This window comes from Danio rerio, chromosome 25 (assembly GCF_052040795.2).
Source record: "Danio rerio strain M-AB ecotype USA chromosome 25, GRCz13ab, whole genome shotgun sequence".
Lineage (NCBI taxonomy): Eukaryota > Metazoa > Chordata > Actinopteri > Cypriniformes > Danionidae > Danio > Danio rerio.
In genome coordinates, this window is record NC_141045.1 from 7521423 (window position 1) to 7540593 (window position 19171).

At 37.7% G+C, this 19171-nt stretch overlaps 1 protein-coding gene across 6 annotated transcripts in view; it reads right to left on the reverse strand.

Annotated features, from left to right (window-relative positions):
- Window positions 1-3621: 3621 nt before the first annotated feature.
- Window positions 3622-19171, reverse strand: part of cspg4 (chondroitin sulfate proteoglycan 4) — a 130344-nt gene continuing 114794 nt past the window's right edge. For 3 of the 6 annotated variants that reach the window (XM_087311343.1, XM_087311344.1, XM_087311345.1), the window contains 5 exons: window positions 14025-14223; window positions 11718-11849; window positions 11327-11487; window positions 9740-9923; window positions 3622-9338 (listed from right to left, as the gene is read on the reverse strand). In XM_087311343.1, coding sequence (XP_087167469.1) covers window positions 7528-9338; window positions 9740-9923; window positions 11327-11487; window positions 11718-11849; window positions 14025-14223 — 2487 coding nt within the window. In that variant the 3' untranslated portion in view covers window positions 3622-7527. The remainder of the gene's footprint in view (window positions 9339-9739; window positions 9924-11326; window positions 11488-11717; window positions 11850-14024; window positions 14224-19171) is intronic. The other 3 variants (XR_015525905.1, XR_015525906.1, XR_015525904.1) reach the window with 2 other exon arrangements.

Genomic DNA, 19171 nt, shown 5'->3' on the forward strand with positions numbered 1-19171 from the left:
AAATTAAGTAATTGCCACTTATTTCTTAGAACTTCGTAATACAAACTTAAAATTCTGATTTAGTTCTTAGAATTGTTAAAAGTAATCTTAAAATTGTGAGTTATTAAGTCAGAATTGTGATATATAAACGCACTATTCTGAGAAATAGTCAGAATTCTGAGATCAAAAGTCACAATTATGAGTTATACAGTCAAAAATCTGAGAAATAAAGTCATAATGCATGATATAAAGACAGAATCCTGACTATCCTGAAATTTCGAGAAATAAAGTCACAATTGCGTAATATAAATTGTATTAGCAAGAAAAAAAAGGTTAGGAATCTCACATAAAATGTCAGAATTGTGAGTTATAAAATAAAAATTGTGCGTTATAAACTACATAATTTATTTTTAAAATGTAATATGGGCGTGTCTACTGTATTTGAAATGCACCCTGATTGGCTAGTTGAGCTGAGCTGTTTTGACTGCGATCCATATGGTGAGACGTTTCAAAATAAAAGTCTCTGTGTAAAAATAGGTAACTACAAACATATTTTTGTCTGCTGTATACCATCAATATCTGTAACAGAGGTAATGTGCTGAACACGGGTAATGTCTGCTTAAGAAACAGGCCTATGGAGGGTTTGACAGTGAGTCTTATTCCAAAGGAAGAGCCAAGAAAGTGTGAAGAGAGAGAAAAGGCCGCTGGTAGGAAAGAATGAGCGCAGATCATCAGAGCTCGTGAAGTACTGAAAGACACCCTTGCGCCATCTGCTGGTGATACACACAACATGCTTAGACTCGCTGGCATTTTACTGAACTGTAGCTCTCTCTGTAGAAGTATTTACTTAATAACATAATTATAATAACAATAACATTAATAAGAATAATAAGAATAATATGTTGTTGCTTTAATAATAGTTAGTTTTACAATTAAATATATATTTAAATAAATAATAATAATAATAATAATATTAATAACAACAATAATAACAATAATAATAATAATGTGTTGTTGTTGTTTTAATAATAATTAGTACTACAATTAAATATACATTTAAATAAATAAATAAAAAAGTAATAATAATAATAACAATATGTTGTTGTTGTTTTAATAACTATCACAACTAAATATATGTTTTAATTAACAATAATAATTAGTTGTAGTTTAAGAAATTTCAGGCTGGAAGGGCATCCGCTGCGTAAAAGCTTGCTGGATAAGTTGGCGGTTCATTCCGTTGTGGCGACCACGGATTTATAAAAGGACTAAGCTGACAAGAAAATGAATGAATGAATCATAATCTGCAAAATAAAGCTCAACATGCTGCACCTGACAGGATTTTCTGTTTGGATTTTAATTCTGAAACCTATTAATTTGTATCATTAACAACAACAATAATAATAATAATAATAATAATAATATTAAAATTTATAAAAATATGTTGTTGTGGTTTTAATAACTCATTCATTCATTTTCTTTTCAGCTTAGTCCCTTTGTTAATCTGGAGTCGCCACAGCAAAATGAACCACCAACTTATCCAGCATATGCTCTACGCAGTGGATGCTCGTCCAGCTGCAACCCATCACTTGGAAACACCCACACACTCTCCTTCACAGACATACACTACGGACGATTTAACTTACCCAGTTCACCTATAGCGCATGTTTTTGGACTTGTGGGGGAAACTGAAGCACCCGGAAAAAACCCACGCCAATACGGGGAGCACATGCAAATTCCACACAGAAATGCCAACTGGTCCAGCTGTGGCTCGAAATATATGTTTGAATTAATATTAATAATTAGTTTTAGAAATACTACTATTACTACTAATAAAAATAAACAAGAGACTAAATGAAGAAAATTAATAATAATAATAATAAAAATAAATAATAATAATAAAAAAAATAATAAATAAGGGTCTAGGTGAAGGAAATGAATAAATGACTAATAATAATAATAATAATAATAATAATAATAAATAAGGGTCTAGGTGAAGGAAATGAATAAATGACTAATAATAATAATAATAATAATAATAATAAATAAGGGTCTAGGTGAAGGAAAATTAATAAATTAATATTAATTAATAATAATAATAATAATAATAATAAGGGACTAGGTGAAGGAAATGAATGAATGAATAATCATAATAATAATAAATAGTATTAATAATAAATAAGGGACTAGGTAAAGGAAAATGAATGAATGAATGAATGAATGAATAATAATTATAATAATAATAATAATTCATAATAATACATAATAAATTATAATAATACTAATAATAATTATTATAAATAAGAGACTAGGTAAATGAAAATGAATAATAAGAATTCATAATAATAATAATAATAATAATAATAATATATAATAATAATAATAATAAATACAAAAAACAAATAATTGATAATAATAATAATAATAATAATAATAAAAAAATTATAATAATAAGGGACTAGGTAAAGTAAAATGAATGAATGAATAGTATTAATAAATAGTAATAATATTAATAATAAAAAAATAAGGGAATAAGCAAAAAATGAATAAGTAATAATAATAATAATAAAAATAATAGCAAATAAGAGACTAAGTGAAGAAAAATGATTGAATAAATTAATGATAATAATAATAATAATAATAATAATAATAATAATAATAAAATTAAAAAGTCAAATATGCGCTTCAGAATAAGAATAACATATTTATATATAAATGCTAGATTTATTGTAATTACTTACATATTAAAAAAAAAAAAAAATCTAAATGCTATTTTTTAACCTCATGATGTATTTGCATAATTCCAGAAACAAAAACCAAATACAATCAAATACATTTTTTTTTTTTACTTTTTATTTAAAGTTGTTGGGACCATGACATTTTATTATTATTTTCTATAGGAACAAAATGAAATGCATGTTCACAAACCTTTTTATTTAAAAGAGCAAAACCTAAACCGAATATAGATGCTAAAAATAAATATTAACACTGGAAATGAACACTCTCACCCACAAATGAAACCTTCAAAGAGCTGGAGGAAAGTGCATTTTGATTCTCATGACAGGTTTATGTGATTCCACAACATATTTACAAGCAAACCGACCCAAGGACAAAAAAAAAAAGAAGAAGATAACTGCGGGGATTTGTACATGGTTTTCAGGTTTAAGGTTGATATATTGGTATAAATACCCGGAGAACAAACACCATTGATGTCCTGAGTTTTCATGTGATCTCAATTCTGCCCTGCAGAAACACAAACACAAACATCCTGAGAGGTTTCAGATGAGATATCGAACCGCAGGATATATGCAGTTAATATTAATAAAGGGAAAAATCAGATCTACAATGAAATAAATTCAATATGCAGTACTGTGGGAATCGATCTCTAAAACTAAACTCTGGAATGATGAGCAGGATTGGTCCATGATTATAAGGAACGTCGGTATTGTCAAAAAGGAAACAACAACTGATTAACACATCCAATTATACGAGATTTACTGCAGTCTAGAGAGAACAAGTGGGCATTCTTTCTGTAAACATATAAAATATTGAAACCTCTATTTATTCCAAACCTGTATGACTTTCTATCCTCCGTGGAACACAAAATAAGATATTTAGAAAAATGTTCAGGCTGCTTTTTAAAAAAAATGCATATTTGAAAAGTACCATAAAAGAATATCAAGTTATAGTGACGATGAAGGAAGAAAGTCATAGTGGTTTATAATGACATACAGTTGAAGTCAGAATTATTAGACCCCCCCCCCCACCCCGTTTTTCCCCCCAATTTCTGTTTAACGGAGAGCAGATTTTTCCAACACATTTCTAAACATAATCAAACATCTATCGAAAAAAATATATAGCTTGACAAGGCTACTAATTTTGACCTTAAAATTGTGATTAAAAAATTTTAAAAACTGCATTTATAAAGCCAAAATAAAACAAATAAGACTTTCAGCAGAAGAAAAAATATTATCAGACACACTGTGAAAATTTCCTTGCTTTGTTAAACATCATTTGGAAAATATTTTAAAAATCTAAAAAATCAAAGGGGGGCTAATAATTCTTTAACTGTATAGTATTTCCAACTTATTTCAGTCAGCTCAACTCGCTTTCCTTCTGCAGAAATGCTTTATTCTTCTCAAAAGGCAGAGGTTTTTGTAAACCCTAGACATAAACGTGAATGCTCAGACATGCTTTCATCCATCCATGCGACAACTTGACATGTTTTCCTTGAATTAAACCTTAAACGAAATGTTTTAAACTGTGCTCACATGGGCTCTGGAAAAATAGTCGCCGCAGCCTGAGGATTAATGACCTCACATCTTCCCTGCAGCCAATCGGAACGCGGCCTGAATACAGCCCCCGCTGACTCACGTCCTGTCCGTGGCTGCAGTTCTAAAGGAAAAACTTTACAGTTCTTCAGTGCCTGTAATCAGTGCAGTGGATGAAAGCATTTGACGGACAAAATCGAACACGACAGAAGTAAAAAAGATAGATTTATAAAAAAATAACTAAAAGCACCTGGTAAGGCTGCTTGGTTTACTTTAGCACACTTGTATGATGATTAGTAAACATGAATTCTCATTTACACGCAATTTCACAGCCCTTTCATATGTCAAAAGTGAGAGGTTTGACTGTGAAATTATTATATTTCCAAACAGGCACGAGGTGCTAATACCAAAAAATCTAACAAAACTAAGGCAGAGTATGCTTAAAATTTCCTTAAGCTGTCAGATCTTGCGCAAATTCACATGTGCTGGTGTCTTAAACTGTTCTCCATTCACAATGACTGTGTTGTGATACTCTGCCTTACCACTAGAGGTCAGCAAAGAGTTGTGGTTTCTGAAGTCAAAGAATAAGACTCCCAAAGCAGGGGTGTCCAAACTCGGTCCTGGAGGGCTGGTGTCCTGCAAAGTTTAGTTCCAACCCCATCAGACACACCTGGTCTAGATTATCAAGCTCCTACTGGGCTTCCTAGAAACATCTGTGCAGGTGTGTTGGGGCAAGTTGGAGCTAAACTCTGCAGGACATCGGCCCTCCAGGACCGAGTTTGAACTCCCCTGACCTAAAGAAAAAACACTGGTATCTTCTCACTACCCCACATATCCAATGATGTTGGTTTTAACTTGTAGTTTTAACAGTGTAGTTGCCTGCATTTTCCACCTTTTTTAATCTACCTATGATTTTAAACGGAGCAGAGCCACTATTTAGTGCCCCAAAACTATATAGCTTACATCATATGCACTAATAATAATAATAATAAAATAAAAATCATACTTTCAGTTTATGGCTTTTATGACTACTATGCTGTCAATTACTACAGAAAATAAGTTCCTAATAAGCATAAGGGAGTCTATGGGGTAATGCATTCCAGAGGGTTTCAAATCTGAAATGTACTGCTCTGGTTGTCAGAAAACGGCCTTGTGGCCTAGTTCCTATAACTATCCTGATGAAAGCCCAAATAGATGGGCCTGGTTGGTTGTTTTTTTAAGGGAAGATGGAAATACAATTGGAAAATGGCCAGTAGGAAAAACTTTGTTCTCAGGAAGTGGCCTGAAGGGTAGTTCCTATAACTTAGTTCTTATAACCACCAAGCTGAATGCAACTATAGATAGGTTTGTTTGGTTTCATGTCTAAGGAAGATGGGAATCCAACTGGAAAATGGCTCGTGGGAAAAATTTTGTTCTCTAAAAAAGTAGCCCGGTAGGTAGTTCCTATAACTACCCAGTTGAAAGCCCCTATAGATGGGCTTGGTTGGATGTTTTTAAAGTGAAGATGTGAACACAACTGGAAAATGGCTCGTGGGAAAAATGTTGTTCCCTAAAAAAATGGCCTAGCAGGTAATTCCTATAGCTATCCAGTTGAAAGCTCCTATGGATGGGCCTGGTTTGTTGTTTTTAAATTGAAGATGTGAATAAAACTGGAAAATGCCCAGCTGGGAAAATGTTGTTTCCTAAAAAAGTAGCCTTTTGGGTAGTTCCTATAACTATCCAGTTGAAAGCTCCTACAGATGGGCCTGGTTTGTTGTTTTTAAAGTGAAGATGTGCATACAACTTTGAAATGGCCAGTGGGAAAAATGTTGTTCCCTAAAAAAAGTAGCCTGGTGGGTAGTTCATATAACTACCCGGTTGAAAGCCCCTATAGATAGGCTTGGTTGGTTGTTTTTAAAGTGAAGATGTGAATAGAACTGGAAAATGGTCAGTGAGAAAAACTTTGTTCTCAGGAAGTGGCCTGGAGGGCAGTTCCTATAACTTAGTTCCTATAACTACCAAGCTGAATGCACCTATATATAGGCTTGGTTGGTTTTGTGTTTAGGGAAGATGGGAATCCAACTGACAAATGACCAGTGGGAAAAAAATGTTAAAACGAAAAAAGGAAGTGGCCTGGTTGGTAGTTCCTAAAACTGAGTTCCTATATCTAGCCAGTTGAAAGTCCCTATAGATATGCTTGCTTGGTTTTTTTTTAAAGTGAAGATGTGAATACAAGTGGAAATGGCCAGTGGGAAAATGTTTGTTCTCAGGAAGTGGCCTGGTGACTAGTTCCTATAACCACCCAGTTGAAAGCACCTTTAGATGGGCTTAGTTGGTTGCTTGTCTAGGGAAGATAGGAATGCAACCGTAAAACGGCCAGTGGGAAAATTTTGTTCTCAGGGAAGTGGCCTGGTGTGTAGTTCCTATAACTGAGTTCATATGACTACCCAGTGCTAAAGCCCCTATATATGGGTCTAGCTCACAGGTTTCAAACTCCTGGAGTGCCACAGCTTTGCATAGTTTAGCTTTAACTCTTAATTAAAGACACCTGATCAAACTAATTGAGTCCTTTAGGCTTGTTTTAAACCTCCAGGTGAGTGTGTTAAAGCAGGGTTGGAACTAAACTGTGCAGGGCTGCGGCACTCCAGGAATTGAGTTTGATAGCCCTCATGGTGGGAATGCAACCAGGACAACAGCCCCAGAGAAGAAGTTCCTATAACTACCCAGTGCAAAGGTATTTTAATATTTATCCCAGTGCAATGACTTACCCCATAGACTTAGTGCTGTTTGTTTTTTCCCAGGTAATCAATACTGTATAACAAATGCTGTCTATAGAGCTTAACTTGCTTTGTACAGAAAATCTTCCTTGAAACAAGTGATAACAATGGCAACAAATTGTTAGCACAATTGCAAATCACACAATGTATAGCAAAAGAAAAAGCGCTGCTGGAAAAAATATACTGATTGGTGTTTAAAAGCGACACAAACACAAAACATAACCTTACAAAACACTGAAAAATAAGATCTTAAACCATTTACTACCTAAACATACATACAAGGGATTGTTCAAACATATCATGTTATGTTTTTGTCCAAAAGTACCTTAAAAGTTGCTTCCACCTCAGCTCAGAAATGACCATGTGACTACAAAGATAGATCTGGTTGTGCCATCTAAGAAACCTTACACTCAAATTTGTGCTGATCTTTAATTCATAAGCATCAGTAATGGCAAAAACTGTATAACACTGACTGGAATGATTCAAGGCCTTGAAACACACAAGTGTCCGGTCACCTCCCAATTTCAAACCCAGTACTGGTTCTTTTTTAGTGCTGGGTTTGTTGTCCGACAGTGCTGTATTAACTCAGGATCCGCCCCTTTGGAGTCGATGTTTGACATTGGGATGTTGTTTGCAGGATCCGTTTTCCTGAAAGTTTCCTGACTCATTTCCCCATTCTTCGGCTTTGCTGCCACTGTCTGGACATTGTGTTTGCCTGTTTTGTTGCGTCGGACCAGGTAATATGCCAGCAGTCCAGCCAGGAGCACAAGTAGGAGGATGACAAGGATAGGAATAAGGATAGCCCACAGAGTATTCCTTCTAGACACCACAGGAGTTGCTGAAGTGCTGCCTGAAGTCTTGTCACCATCTCCCCTCCACCGGGGCTCAGGTTGACCTGCTTCATTGCTGTCAGAAACCGACACCGGTGGCACCTTGAGCAATGTGGCTCCATAAACTTTGGAAGGATCATAAGGAACCACGTGGAAGGGCAAGACACATTCTGCAGGAGGTACGCCATGCGCCTTTAGGAGAAACCGTGCTTCATCTTGATTTTGACCTCCACCGTTTTGGCCCCCGGTTGTGTTTAAGATCTCCAAAGCTACCCGGCCTGCATCCAGATCCTGCTGAGTGAAAGAGCTCACTGGTTGTCCGTCATCTAGCCCACCCCTCTTGACAAACCGAGCTCCTTGAGGTTGTTGAATCATGCTGAAGGTTGGAGATGTTCTGGTTTTGTTGGCCAGAGGAGAAGCATCCAACAACTTTCTGTCTACAAGCACAGTAGCACCTCTGGGTAGCAGGGGATTTTGTGCCACCTTTGCCAGTGGTTTCACAGTAATGTTGAGGACTGAGGATACATTCGCTGCCCTGCTTCGAGCAACAAAGGCCACGCTGTCTCTTGGGGAGGTGGACTTCACAAATCGGACACTTACTCTTCCCTGCTTGATTTGCTTCTGTGTGAAAGCTGAGGTTGGCTGTCTGTCTACCATTACAGCAGCATATTTTGGGACGTTGGTTATTTTATAGAGTACCTCCTCCTCAACGGGACCTCCAGTAGAAGCGTTCAACATGTCCTCAGTGATTAGTGTCTCATCATCACCCTGTTTTACCTGGATCTCTGGAGCTTTCTTCAGTATTAGGGATTTGGCAAGGATTCCAATATGCAGCGTGTGAGGGTCTGTTTGGTGTTTCCCATCTGACACTGTAAACTCCATGAAACCATCAGACAGGCTTCCATCACTGACAAAAGCCACCCGCCCAGAGTTGATATCTTCCTGGCTGAACTTGTTGATTCTGTCTCCTGTGTCTGTGTAGATGAGATATCCATTAGCAGGACTCTTGGAGATGGTGAATTGGACTTCGTCTGGCGTGCTGTCTTGGTCGACTGTGTTGAGGTAGTTTTTGGAAATGATGGTCGTAGAGCCCTGCAGTGCTTCCAGAAGCAGGTCCAAGCTTGCGAGCTCTGGCGGGTTTGAGTCTCGTCGTCTGAGGGAGATCAAAAAGATCTCCTCTAAAACCACGGCACCAGGCTGGACTTGCGGGGTGCGACCACTGGGGTTCAGATGGACACGGAAAGAGAAGCTATCCGAAGATGCTCCGGAGTCATCGTGATGGTACTCCAGATCCCCACGTGCCACATCTTCCTGAATAAAACGGGGAGCATCACGTGGCAGATCTGACCCTCCAAGAGACAGTCGTCCATGAACTGGGAACCGGCGTACTTCGTAGACAATGTCTTGTCCTGCCCGCTTTTGCTCAGGCAAGCTAGCAAGCAGATTGGAGGCATCCAAAACAGAGCTGTCGATCACTTTAGACTGACCCTGCACCACAGATACACCTGTAATACACCAAAGAAAACAATCAAACAACTTTTAAGAGTCAACCCGCTGGCCTAGAGAATACCATACAAGATTCCGTAATTGCAGCCCAATCGGGCCACTACCATTTACAGTTTAACTAACGATCAAACTCATTTACTTGTTATGTTTTAGCAATTCTAAATACCTTAATAAGCTTTCTCACTTGATCACTAATTACAGCTGGACTGAAATAAGGAAACTCTAACCACACTGACTCATGATACTAATGCATTTTTTAATGCTGCCTGTATTGCACCCTAATTGTATTCCCATCACATTAGCCCTTAATATCAGTCTTATGTTCACTTTTGTATCAAATGACAAAGAGCCCCATGCATCGAACCCAAACTCACGAAAACAACACTAAAATGGCAGCTACCTTTGTTCTTCCAGAGCTGGGATGACACATTTCGATTGGCTGCGTAGTATGAGACAGTGACCGGCAGGCTGTGGTGCAGCTCTGTTGCTGGAGGTGATTTGAGGGCCAGCTCAACAGAATCCTTCAGGACCCAGAAGGGCTTGGATGGCATTTGATGTTCATAATACACAGCGCCGGCATCCAACTGAACACACAAGAGGAAGCACATCCTTTAACACTATCCATAAAACAGACCAGAAGCTGAAGCATCTCATGCAGCTAATTACAGCAATTGTGGAATGTAGTGTTAGGGCTGATTTATTCATCTGCGTCGAGTGACTGGTGTGACCCACGGCACCTGCCTTGCACGTAGTCATGCATTTATACTTCTGCGTGTTGTTTGTGTTGCTCTGCAATAACACTTCCGAAAAGCTAGCTGGCAGTAGGTTATATCGAGTTTCTTCACGAGGGTTGTTTTTTTAAAAAAAAATGCTACAAGTAGTTCAAACTCGCTCATTCAGAGGCAGGAACCAGCGGACATGCCACAACTTTAATCATAAGGTAAACACAAAACCAAAGTTTCCATCTGGAGCTTCTTCATGCGACTCAACACTTGTAAACAATCGCTCCATCAGGCTCACGGCTCTCAGCACCGCCCACGCTTGTAACCCCTACCAGGTCGACCAATCACAAAGCTTGTGGTACGTGTTGTTGCGACCAGTAGTTACATTTTTTGAGTGTCAGCCACGGCGAGGGCTATGCGACCACGTGCAGGCTGCGCCAGAGCATACGTGTGTGCTTGATGCAGAAGTATAAATCAGCCTTTAAGCTTCTAAACTCTGAATAGATTAGATTCATTTAAATCCAGCAAATAAAACCTATCTTTAATGAGAATATAGTGCTGCCCTCTGGTGGTCATTAATAAAATCTCCACATCCAATAGTGTTCTCTTGCTGCAAAAAATGACATTACAATTGAAGAGGCCTTGATGGCACATTACAGTATAGGGATAGTTCAAATAAAAATTCTGCCAATATTTACTCACCCTTGACTTGTACCAAACCAGATTGAGTTTTTTTTTTGTTTTGTTTTGTTGAAAATATTTTGAAGAATGTTTGTTTTTCCTATTATGGAAGTCAATTGCTACACATTTGCAGCTTCTTTTTTTTTTAGAAATGATCTTCCTTAATGTTAAACAGAAGAAAGAGTTTGAAACCACCTGAGGGTGACTAAATAGTGAGAACATTTTCTTTTTTGGGTGAACTGTCCCTTTAAGACAGTGGCGCTCAACCTTGTTCCTGGAGATCGACCTTCCAGCAAAGTTCAGCTCCAATCCTGATCAAACACACCTGAACCAATTAATTAAGACCTGAACAGCACTTGATAATTACAGGCAGGTGTGTTTGATATGGGTTGCAACTGAAATCTGCAGGAAGGTCGATCGCCAGGAACAGGGTTGGTCATGCCTGCTTTAAGACAATTTACTCCAATACTACAAGTATTTAGCAAAAGAAAATTATAGCTAACTTTTCTAGAAATGCAACTGTATGTGTTACTGTTTCCCGCTGCTAGTACATTATGACATATTTACAAATGTACAACATTTACCTCAGTTTGTGTGAATCTGGTGATCTCCTCAAACTGTCCACGCTGGTTAGGTTTGATTACACGTCCCAAGCGAGGAGGTTTCACCAGCGAGTATGTGATTTCATCACCGTCTTCACTTGTTATCGCCCGCAAAATATCTCCACTGATCACCTGCCTGGTGCCTGGGAAACATTATCAAACAAATAATGTCACTTCAAATGTATTTACACTGACATAATAGATTTGATCCAGATATTATAAAGCAAATGGTGAGGAAAATAAAAAATAAATTTCTTCCCTATTTGAAGTTGAATGCAATAGTTTCTCTCTGGGCCGATAAAAATCTTTCTGTTGCCCCAGAGAGAGATAGAGATAGGGATTTGGATTTAAGCCTGGGATGTGTGGAACCCACCTGGGAAGACCATGAGTTCGCCCTTTGTTTCCATGGATATGGTGAGCTGCCGTGCTTTGACAGAGAAGCGGTAAAGAGGTGAAGTGTGTTCACCATCAGTCACGGTGAAGCTGAAGCCACCAGATTCTGAGCCTGAGACACAAATACACCATAAACATAGATCAAATCCATATATGCACTATATCTTATCATTCTTTCACATTCATTTGATTTATCAAAGCAACACTTTCGTATAAAGAACCATTTTATTGGTGAAAAGTCTTTACACATAATTGGGAGACTGTCAGCAAGACTAGAAACCAAATCTATAACGGTTTTGTAACTGTTTAAAAATGTATGGGTTTTAACTGTATCAATACTGTAGTATCTTCTGGTATTTTTTGTCTTCTATTGCTGGCACATGAAAAACTAATAATGACTGTCCTAAAAACACACCGGAGACTATTAAAATGTACTTTTGATTATAATGGTGAGAGTGGTATTTGTAGTGAAAGCCATTAAAACTTCTGTGCTATTCATGTGTGTTTTTAGCATGTTGCTATGCAGTCGCTAAAATCTTATGGTATTTTCTATAGGCTTTAACATGCTATGGGTAAAAGTTGGTTATATCATGTTCCTAAGATATTCTTAGTACAATAGTAATAGTAAATACTAGAGTGTTTGCAGCATACTGTAGTAAAGTACTTGATTTAATCTGTTGTGGTAATTCTATAGTCAGTATAGTAACACAACAACTACAAATATGGTATGATCTCATACCCCCTCTTTTTTTTTTTTTAAATGTATGCTATGCTATGCTTGTAAATACTATAATAAACAGTAGAAGCCTATTTAACTACTGTAGTTTTTTTCATGTGGGTTCTGAAAAGTTTTTTTTTTTGCAAAATGCTGGTGTATGAGATTGCTAAGGTGTTCTGAAATGTTATTAGCATGATGCTGTATAGATGCTAAGTTGTTTTGATGAGGTTGTAAGGTATTTTGAGGATTTTTTGCATAATGTTGCTGTATATGATTGCTAAGGTGTTCTAAAGGGCTATTAGCATGCTATTGTACAGTTGCTAAGTTGTTGTGAGAAGCTTGAAAGGTATATTGAAGAGTTTTTTTTTTTGCATGAAGCTGCTGTAGATGATTGCTATGGTGTTCTGAAATCTTAATAACATGCTGCTGTATAGATGCTAAGTTGTTTTAAGGAACTTGTAAGGTATTTTTTGCATAAGGATGCTGTGTGTGATTACTAAAGTGTTCTGGAGGTGGATAGTAGCATGCCGCTGTTTAGTTGTTTAGCAAAGTTGTTTTGATGAGCTTGTAAGATATTTAAAGAGGTTTGTTTTTGCACAAAGTTGCTGAATATAATTTTTAAGGTGTTAAAAGTTACTATTAGCATGCTACTATACAGTTAGTAAGTTGATGCCCATACTAGGCTGGTTGGCTAGTTTTAGCTGGTCGACCAGGCTGGCTTTAAAGGGGTTTTGGCCATTTCCAGGCTGGTTTCCAGCCATTTCCAGCCTGGTCACAGCTGGTCAGGCTGGGAGATGACCAGCTAAAACTAGCTTGACTAGCCTAGCCAGGCTGGGAGTCCAGCCAAAACCAGCTATTTCCAGCCTTAACCAGGCTGGTCAAGCTGGTTTTAGCTGGTAATTTTCCTGTATTCTGAACAGTTTTTTTGCTTGAAACTGCTGTATATGATTGCTAACGTGTTAGCAGTTGTTTATAGCATGATGCTGAATAGTTGCTAAGTTGTTTTGAGGAGCTTGTAAGGTTTTCTGAAGCCTTTTTCTGCATGAGGTTGCTGTATATGGTTGCTAATGTGTCAGCAGTTGTTATTAGCATGCTACTTTACAGTTTCTAAGTTGTTTTGAGGTACTTGTGAGGTATTCTTTTTTTCTGCACGAGGTTGCTGTATATGATTACTAAGGTGTTAGCAGTTTTTATTAGCATGAGGCTGCTGTATTGCTAAGGTTGTTAGCAGTTGTTTTTAGTATTTTCCCATGTATTTGCAAAGTCTATTTGAATGGGCTTGTTGCTATTTGCATAAGCTTTTCTGAAGAGTTTGTGTCATGCTGCCACTCTATACAATTTATTTCTGAGGTATTCAAAGATTTTATAACATTTCTGAATGATTTCAGCGGCATTCTGAGTCAGATTTACTCTTTTATGCAGTGGTCCAGGCCTGGCCTTGAATGTAGCTGTTAACACAATGCTATGTGTGCCTGCTAACTGGTGTTTTTTAAAGAATATTTGCTTCCTATCTGATATTTTATTCATTTATTAAAATGACTCAATTCAGAGAAACCAATGTCAACCCACCCTGATGAATGAATAAAACCTCTCCATTATTAATCTGAGCCTGCGTGAAACTGTCCACGCTGTCATCCGGAGACTCTTTAAAGGCTACGATCCCATTGCTGAGCATCTCGATGGAGTAAAACAGCTGGTCCGGTGTCGTGTCCACATCGTCGCTGCTCAGCATATTGGCAGTGATTTCAGACGTCTCACCAGCTAGCAGCTGAAAGCAGAGAGAGCACAAACTGGGGTTTTATGAGATGGAAATAACTGACATTGCATTAGTTGACCAAATGGGTTGTATTGTTGAAACAGTATGTCACTCATTGTCCTGGTGAAAATGAAGTTTGAGTTTTGGGTTGTGTGCTGCCATGAAGCTTATTGTGTAAAAATTGAATAGTATTACTTTAAGGCAGGGGTGTCCAAACTTGGTCCTGACGGGCCGGTGTCCTGGAGAGTTTAGCTCCAACCAAAATCAAACACACCTGAACCAGTTAATCAAGCTTTTACTAGATATACTAGAAACTTCCTGGCAGGTGTGTTGAATCAAGTTGGAGCTAAACACAGCAGGACACTGGCCCACCAGAACCAAGTTTGGACATCCCTGCTTTAAGGTAAAAACAAGCTTTTATTGTATGTACGCCCTTCTGTAAAAATACGCTTCAAGAGTTCACACTAAGCTCACAATTTATACATAGCTTGATTGGCATGCTGTCCCAGGAGAGAGCCCTGAGCTTAAGGGATCCTCGGGCCCAGGTTTCCCCCCTTTCGGAGGGCGGGGGGAGATTGAGCTCAGGTCGATCTCAAATTCCCCCGCTGCCAAGGTGAACTTCCTGAGAGTAAGACATTAGAAAAAAGATTTAGGCTTTATTTATTTATAAAATAGAGCACATTTGGATGGTGGGAGGAAACTGGGGGAACCTGGGGGAAACCCACACGGACACGGGGAGAACATGCAAACTCCGCACAGAAATACCAAATGGCTCAGCAGGGACCCAACGCCATTGGTATTCTTGCTGCAAGGCAACAGTGCTAGTCACTGGGCCACCGTGCCGCCAATTCTGGATAAAGGTGGAAGAGGGGGGTTTCTTCTTGACGAAGGTAGTAGTAGAAAGGAACTGAGGATATATATAGGCTTCGTCAGAAACCGCAAACTTTCGTACTATATAGTACGCTAAAATTAGTATGCGAGCCGAGTAGTATGTCCAAAAATCAGTATGCGAGAAGTACCCGGATGACATACTACTTCCGGCGAGATTCTGAAGTGCGCATCCTATGCACGGTCTGCTATGATGCCCGGCGAAAGAGTTTATGAATGGAAGTGAGGCGACGCAACTGACGCAGGTAGGTCACATGACCATGACAAAATGGCGGATGTAGTATGCCCGAATTCCATTCATACTTTTCACATTCATACTGTATAGAACGTACTTTTCTAACAGCCGAGTAGTACGTTTAAATTCAAATGCAGTACTACTGAGTAGTAGGCGGTTTCGGATGCAGCCGTAGTGACTTGGGATCCTTTGATTGGAGGATAATGATTAGCTAATGTGGGCCAGCTGAGTCAATCATAAGCTCGTGGTCCTCTCGAAATTAGTTTAAAACTAAACTTCACTTAAACCAGCCTAGGCTGGTTGGCTGGTTTTAGCTGGTTGACCAGGCTGGTTTTATAGGGGTTTTGGCCACTTCCAGGCTGGGAGCCCAGCCAAAACCAGCTATGTCCACCTTAAACCAGGCTGGTCAAGCTGGTTTTAGCTGGTCATTTTCTAGCCTGACCAGCCAAGACCAGGCTGGAAATGACTGGAAATCAGCCTGGAAGTGGCCAAAACCCCTCTAAAACCAGGCTGGTCGACCAGCTAAAACCAGCCAACCAGATTAGGTTGGTTTAAGCTGTTTTTTTTCGGTAGGGAGGACAGGGATTATACTTTTAATTTTAGCTCTATGTTTAATTGTGTATTTTTTGTGTACAGCACAGTTTGTGTACAGCACTGTGGTCAACTTTTGTTGTATTAACATGTGCTTTATAAATAAAATGAACCTTGCGATATCGCTATGCTGAAACGACATATTATGCCAGGGCCCGGCGCAAAACAGACAAAGAGAAATAAACAAACCAATAAACAAGACAGAACAAGCAAACGGTTGTTTTCAGAGGTGTCTGGAGCTGTCGGGATTACGAAAGAGGCAGTTATGTCTCCTCTGATAGCGCTCTAATGGATGTGTAATGGACAAGTTGCTCAAAGACATTCTTAAAAACGATCAAATTCAGCCGGGAGAGTGCAGGCCTGCCACACATCAGCACACATTTATCTGCTCCTGAACGCTTTCACAGCCTCCATCTACCGCCCTCCTGAGAGACCGAGCAAGAAGAAGAAGAAAAAAAATTCTGGAAATTGAGTACACGCCGTAGTGCCCTGGAACAGAAAGGTCCACAAACTCATTATCAATCCGTAATCTAGTTTCCACATAATGTGACCTTCCAAATTTAAGTGCACGTAAAAAAAACATCTCCTTTTCCTGCTGCAAGTGCTATTTAATGGAGGGTAATGCAATGTCATTACTAGGGTAAATATTAGTCATGGAGGTGCTATGGCTCTTGAATGCTGTTTTATTGACGTCCACTAGATGTCAGGAGTAGATCAGAAGTTGGATGAAACAAATAACTCCAAAATTGGGCTGGAAATTGCTGTTTTTTCATTATCAATATTTATATTTAACTTATATTTATCTTATATTTTTCTTATTTATATTAATATTGATCATAATGTGACGTTTGAAATTTAAGTGCATGTAAAAACGATCTGCTTTTCTTGCTGCAAGTGCTATTTAATGGAAGGTATTGCAATGTCATAACTAGGGTAAATATTAGTCATAGAAGAGCATGAATGTCTGTGCTGCCCCCTGCTGACCGGTTATATTGATTACTGATTTATTGACGTCCTCTAGATGTCAGGATTAGGTCAGAAGTTGGATGAAACAAATTATTGCAAAATTGGGCTGAAAATTGCTGTTTCTTCATACTCAATATTTATATCTATCTTATATTTTTCTTATTTTTATTAATATTAATCATAATGGGACGTTCGAAATTTAAGTGCATGTAAAAACGATCTGCTTTTCTTGCTGCAAGTGCTATTTAATGGAAGGTATTGCAATGTCATTACTAGGGTAAATATTAGTCATAGAAGAGCATGAATGTCTGTGCTGCCCCCTGCTGACCGGTTATATTGGTTGCTGTTTTAGTGACGTCCATTAGATGTCAAGATTAGATCAGAAGTTGGATGAAGCCAATAACTCCAAAATTGGGCTGGAAATTGATGGCTTTTCACACTTAATATTAATATTGTTCATATTTATCTTATATTTATCTTATATAAATATATATATATATATATATATATATATATATATATATATATATATATATATATATATATATATATATATATATATATATATATATATATATATCATAATGTGACCTTCAAAATTTAAGCACATGCAAAATCCATCTGCTTTTCTTGTTGCAAGTACTATTTAATGAAAGGTTATGCAATGTTATTACTATGGTAAATATTAGTCATATAGGAGCTTGACTGTCTATGCTGCCCCCTGTTGACCGGTTATATTGATTACTGATTTATTGACGTCCTCTAGATGTCAGGATTAGGTCAGAAGTTGGAAAAAACAAATAATTGCCAAATTGGGCTGAAAATTGCTGTTTTTTCATACTGAATATTTATATTTATCTTATATTTTTCTTATTTTTATTAATATTGATCATAATGTGACGTTTGAAATTTAAGTGCATGTAAAAACGATCAGCTTTTCTAGCTGCAAGTGCTATTTAATGGAAGGTATTGCAATGTCATTACTAGGGTAAATATTAGTCATAGAAGAGCATGAATGTCTGTGCTGCCCCCTGCTGACCGGTTATATTGGTTGCTGTTTTATTGACGTCTATTAGATGTCAAGATTAGATCAGAAGTTGGATGAAACAAATAACTCCCAAATTGGCCTGGAAATTGATGGCTTTTCAAAATTAATATTATTTATATTTATACATTTATATATATATTGATCATAATGTGACCTTCGAAATGTAAGCGCATGTAAAACCCATCTCCTTTTCTTGCTGCAAGTGCTATTTAATGAAAGGTTATGCAATGTTATTACTAGGGTAAATATTAGTCATAGAGGAGCCATAGGTCTCTGTGCTGCCCCCTGTTGACAGGTTATATTGACTGCTGTTTTATTGACGTCTTTTAGATGTCAGGATTAGATCAGAAGTTGGATAAAACAAATAACTCCCAAACTGGTCTGGAGATTGTCATTTCTTCATACTCACTATTTTTATTATTACTTATTTTTAGCTTTTATTAATCTTATTTGTATTTATATTGATCATAATGTGATCCTTTAAATTTTAATGCATGTAAAAAAACATATTTTCTTTCTGCAAGTGCTATTTAATGGAGGGAAATGCAATGCCATCATTTCTGTTTCGGCTTAGTCCCTTAAGCACCACAGAAGAATGAACCGCCAACTTATCCAGCACATGTTTTATGCAGCGGATGCCCTTCCAGCTGCAACCCATCTCTGGGAAAGCAATGCCATTACTAGGGTAAAAATTAGTCATAGAGGAGCCATAGCTCTCTGTGCTGCCCCCTGTTGACCAGTTATATTGATGTCCTCTAGATGTCAGGATTAGATCAGAAGTGTAATAAAACAAATAACTCCCAAATTGGCCTGGGCATTGGTGTTTCTTCATATTCAATATTTAAATTATTTATATTTACCTTATTTACATTTATATTGATCATAATGTAATGTTTGAAATTTAAGTGCATGTAAAAAACATCTCCTTGTCTTGCTGCAAGTGCTATTTAATGGAGGATAATGCAATACCATTACTAGGGTAAATATTAGTCAGAGGAGCATGTCCCCCTGTTGACTGTTATAATGACTGCTGTTTTATTGACGTCCACTAGATGTCAGCGTTTGATCGGAATTTGGAGTTTCAGAAACAAACAACTCCCAAATTGGCCTGGAAATTGCTGTTTCTTCATACTCAATATTTAATAGATGTAACATGGATCAGAAGCTGCATGGCAAATCAAATCCCAGCATGCCGTGCCGAGGCCTGCTTTGATGGGAAACAGCAATCTCCG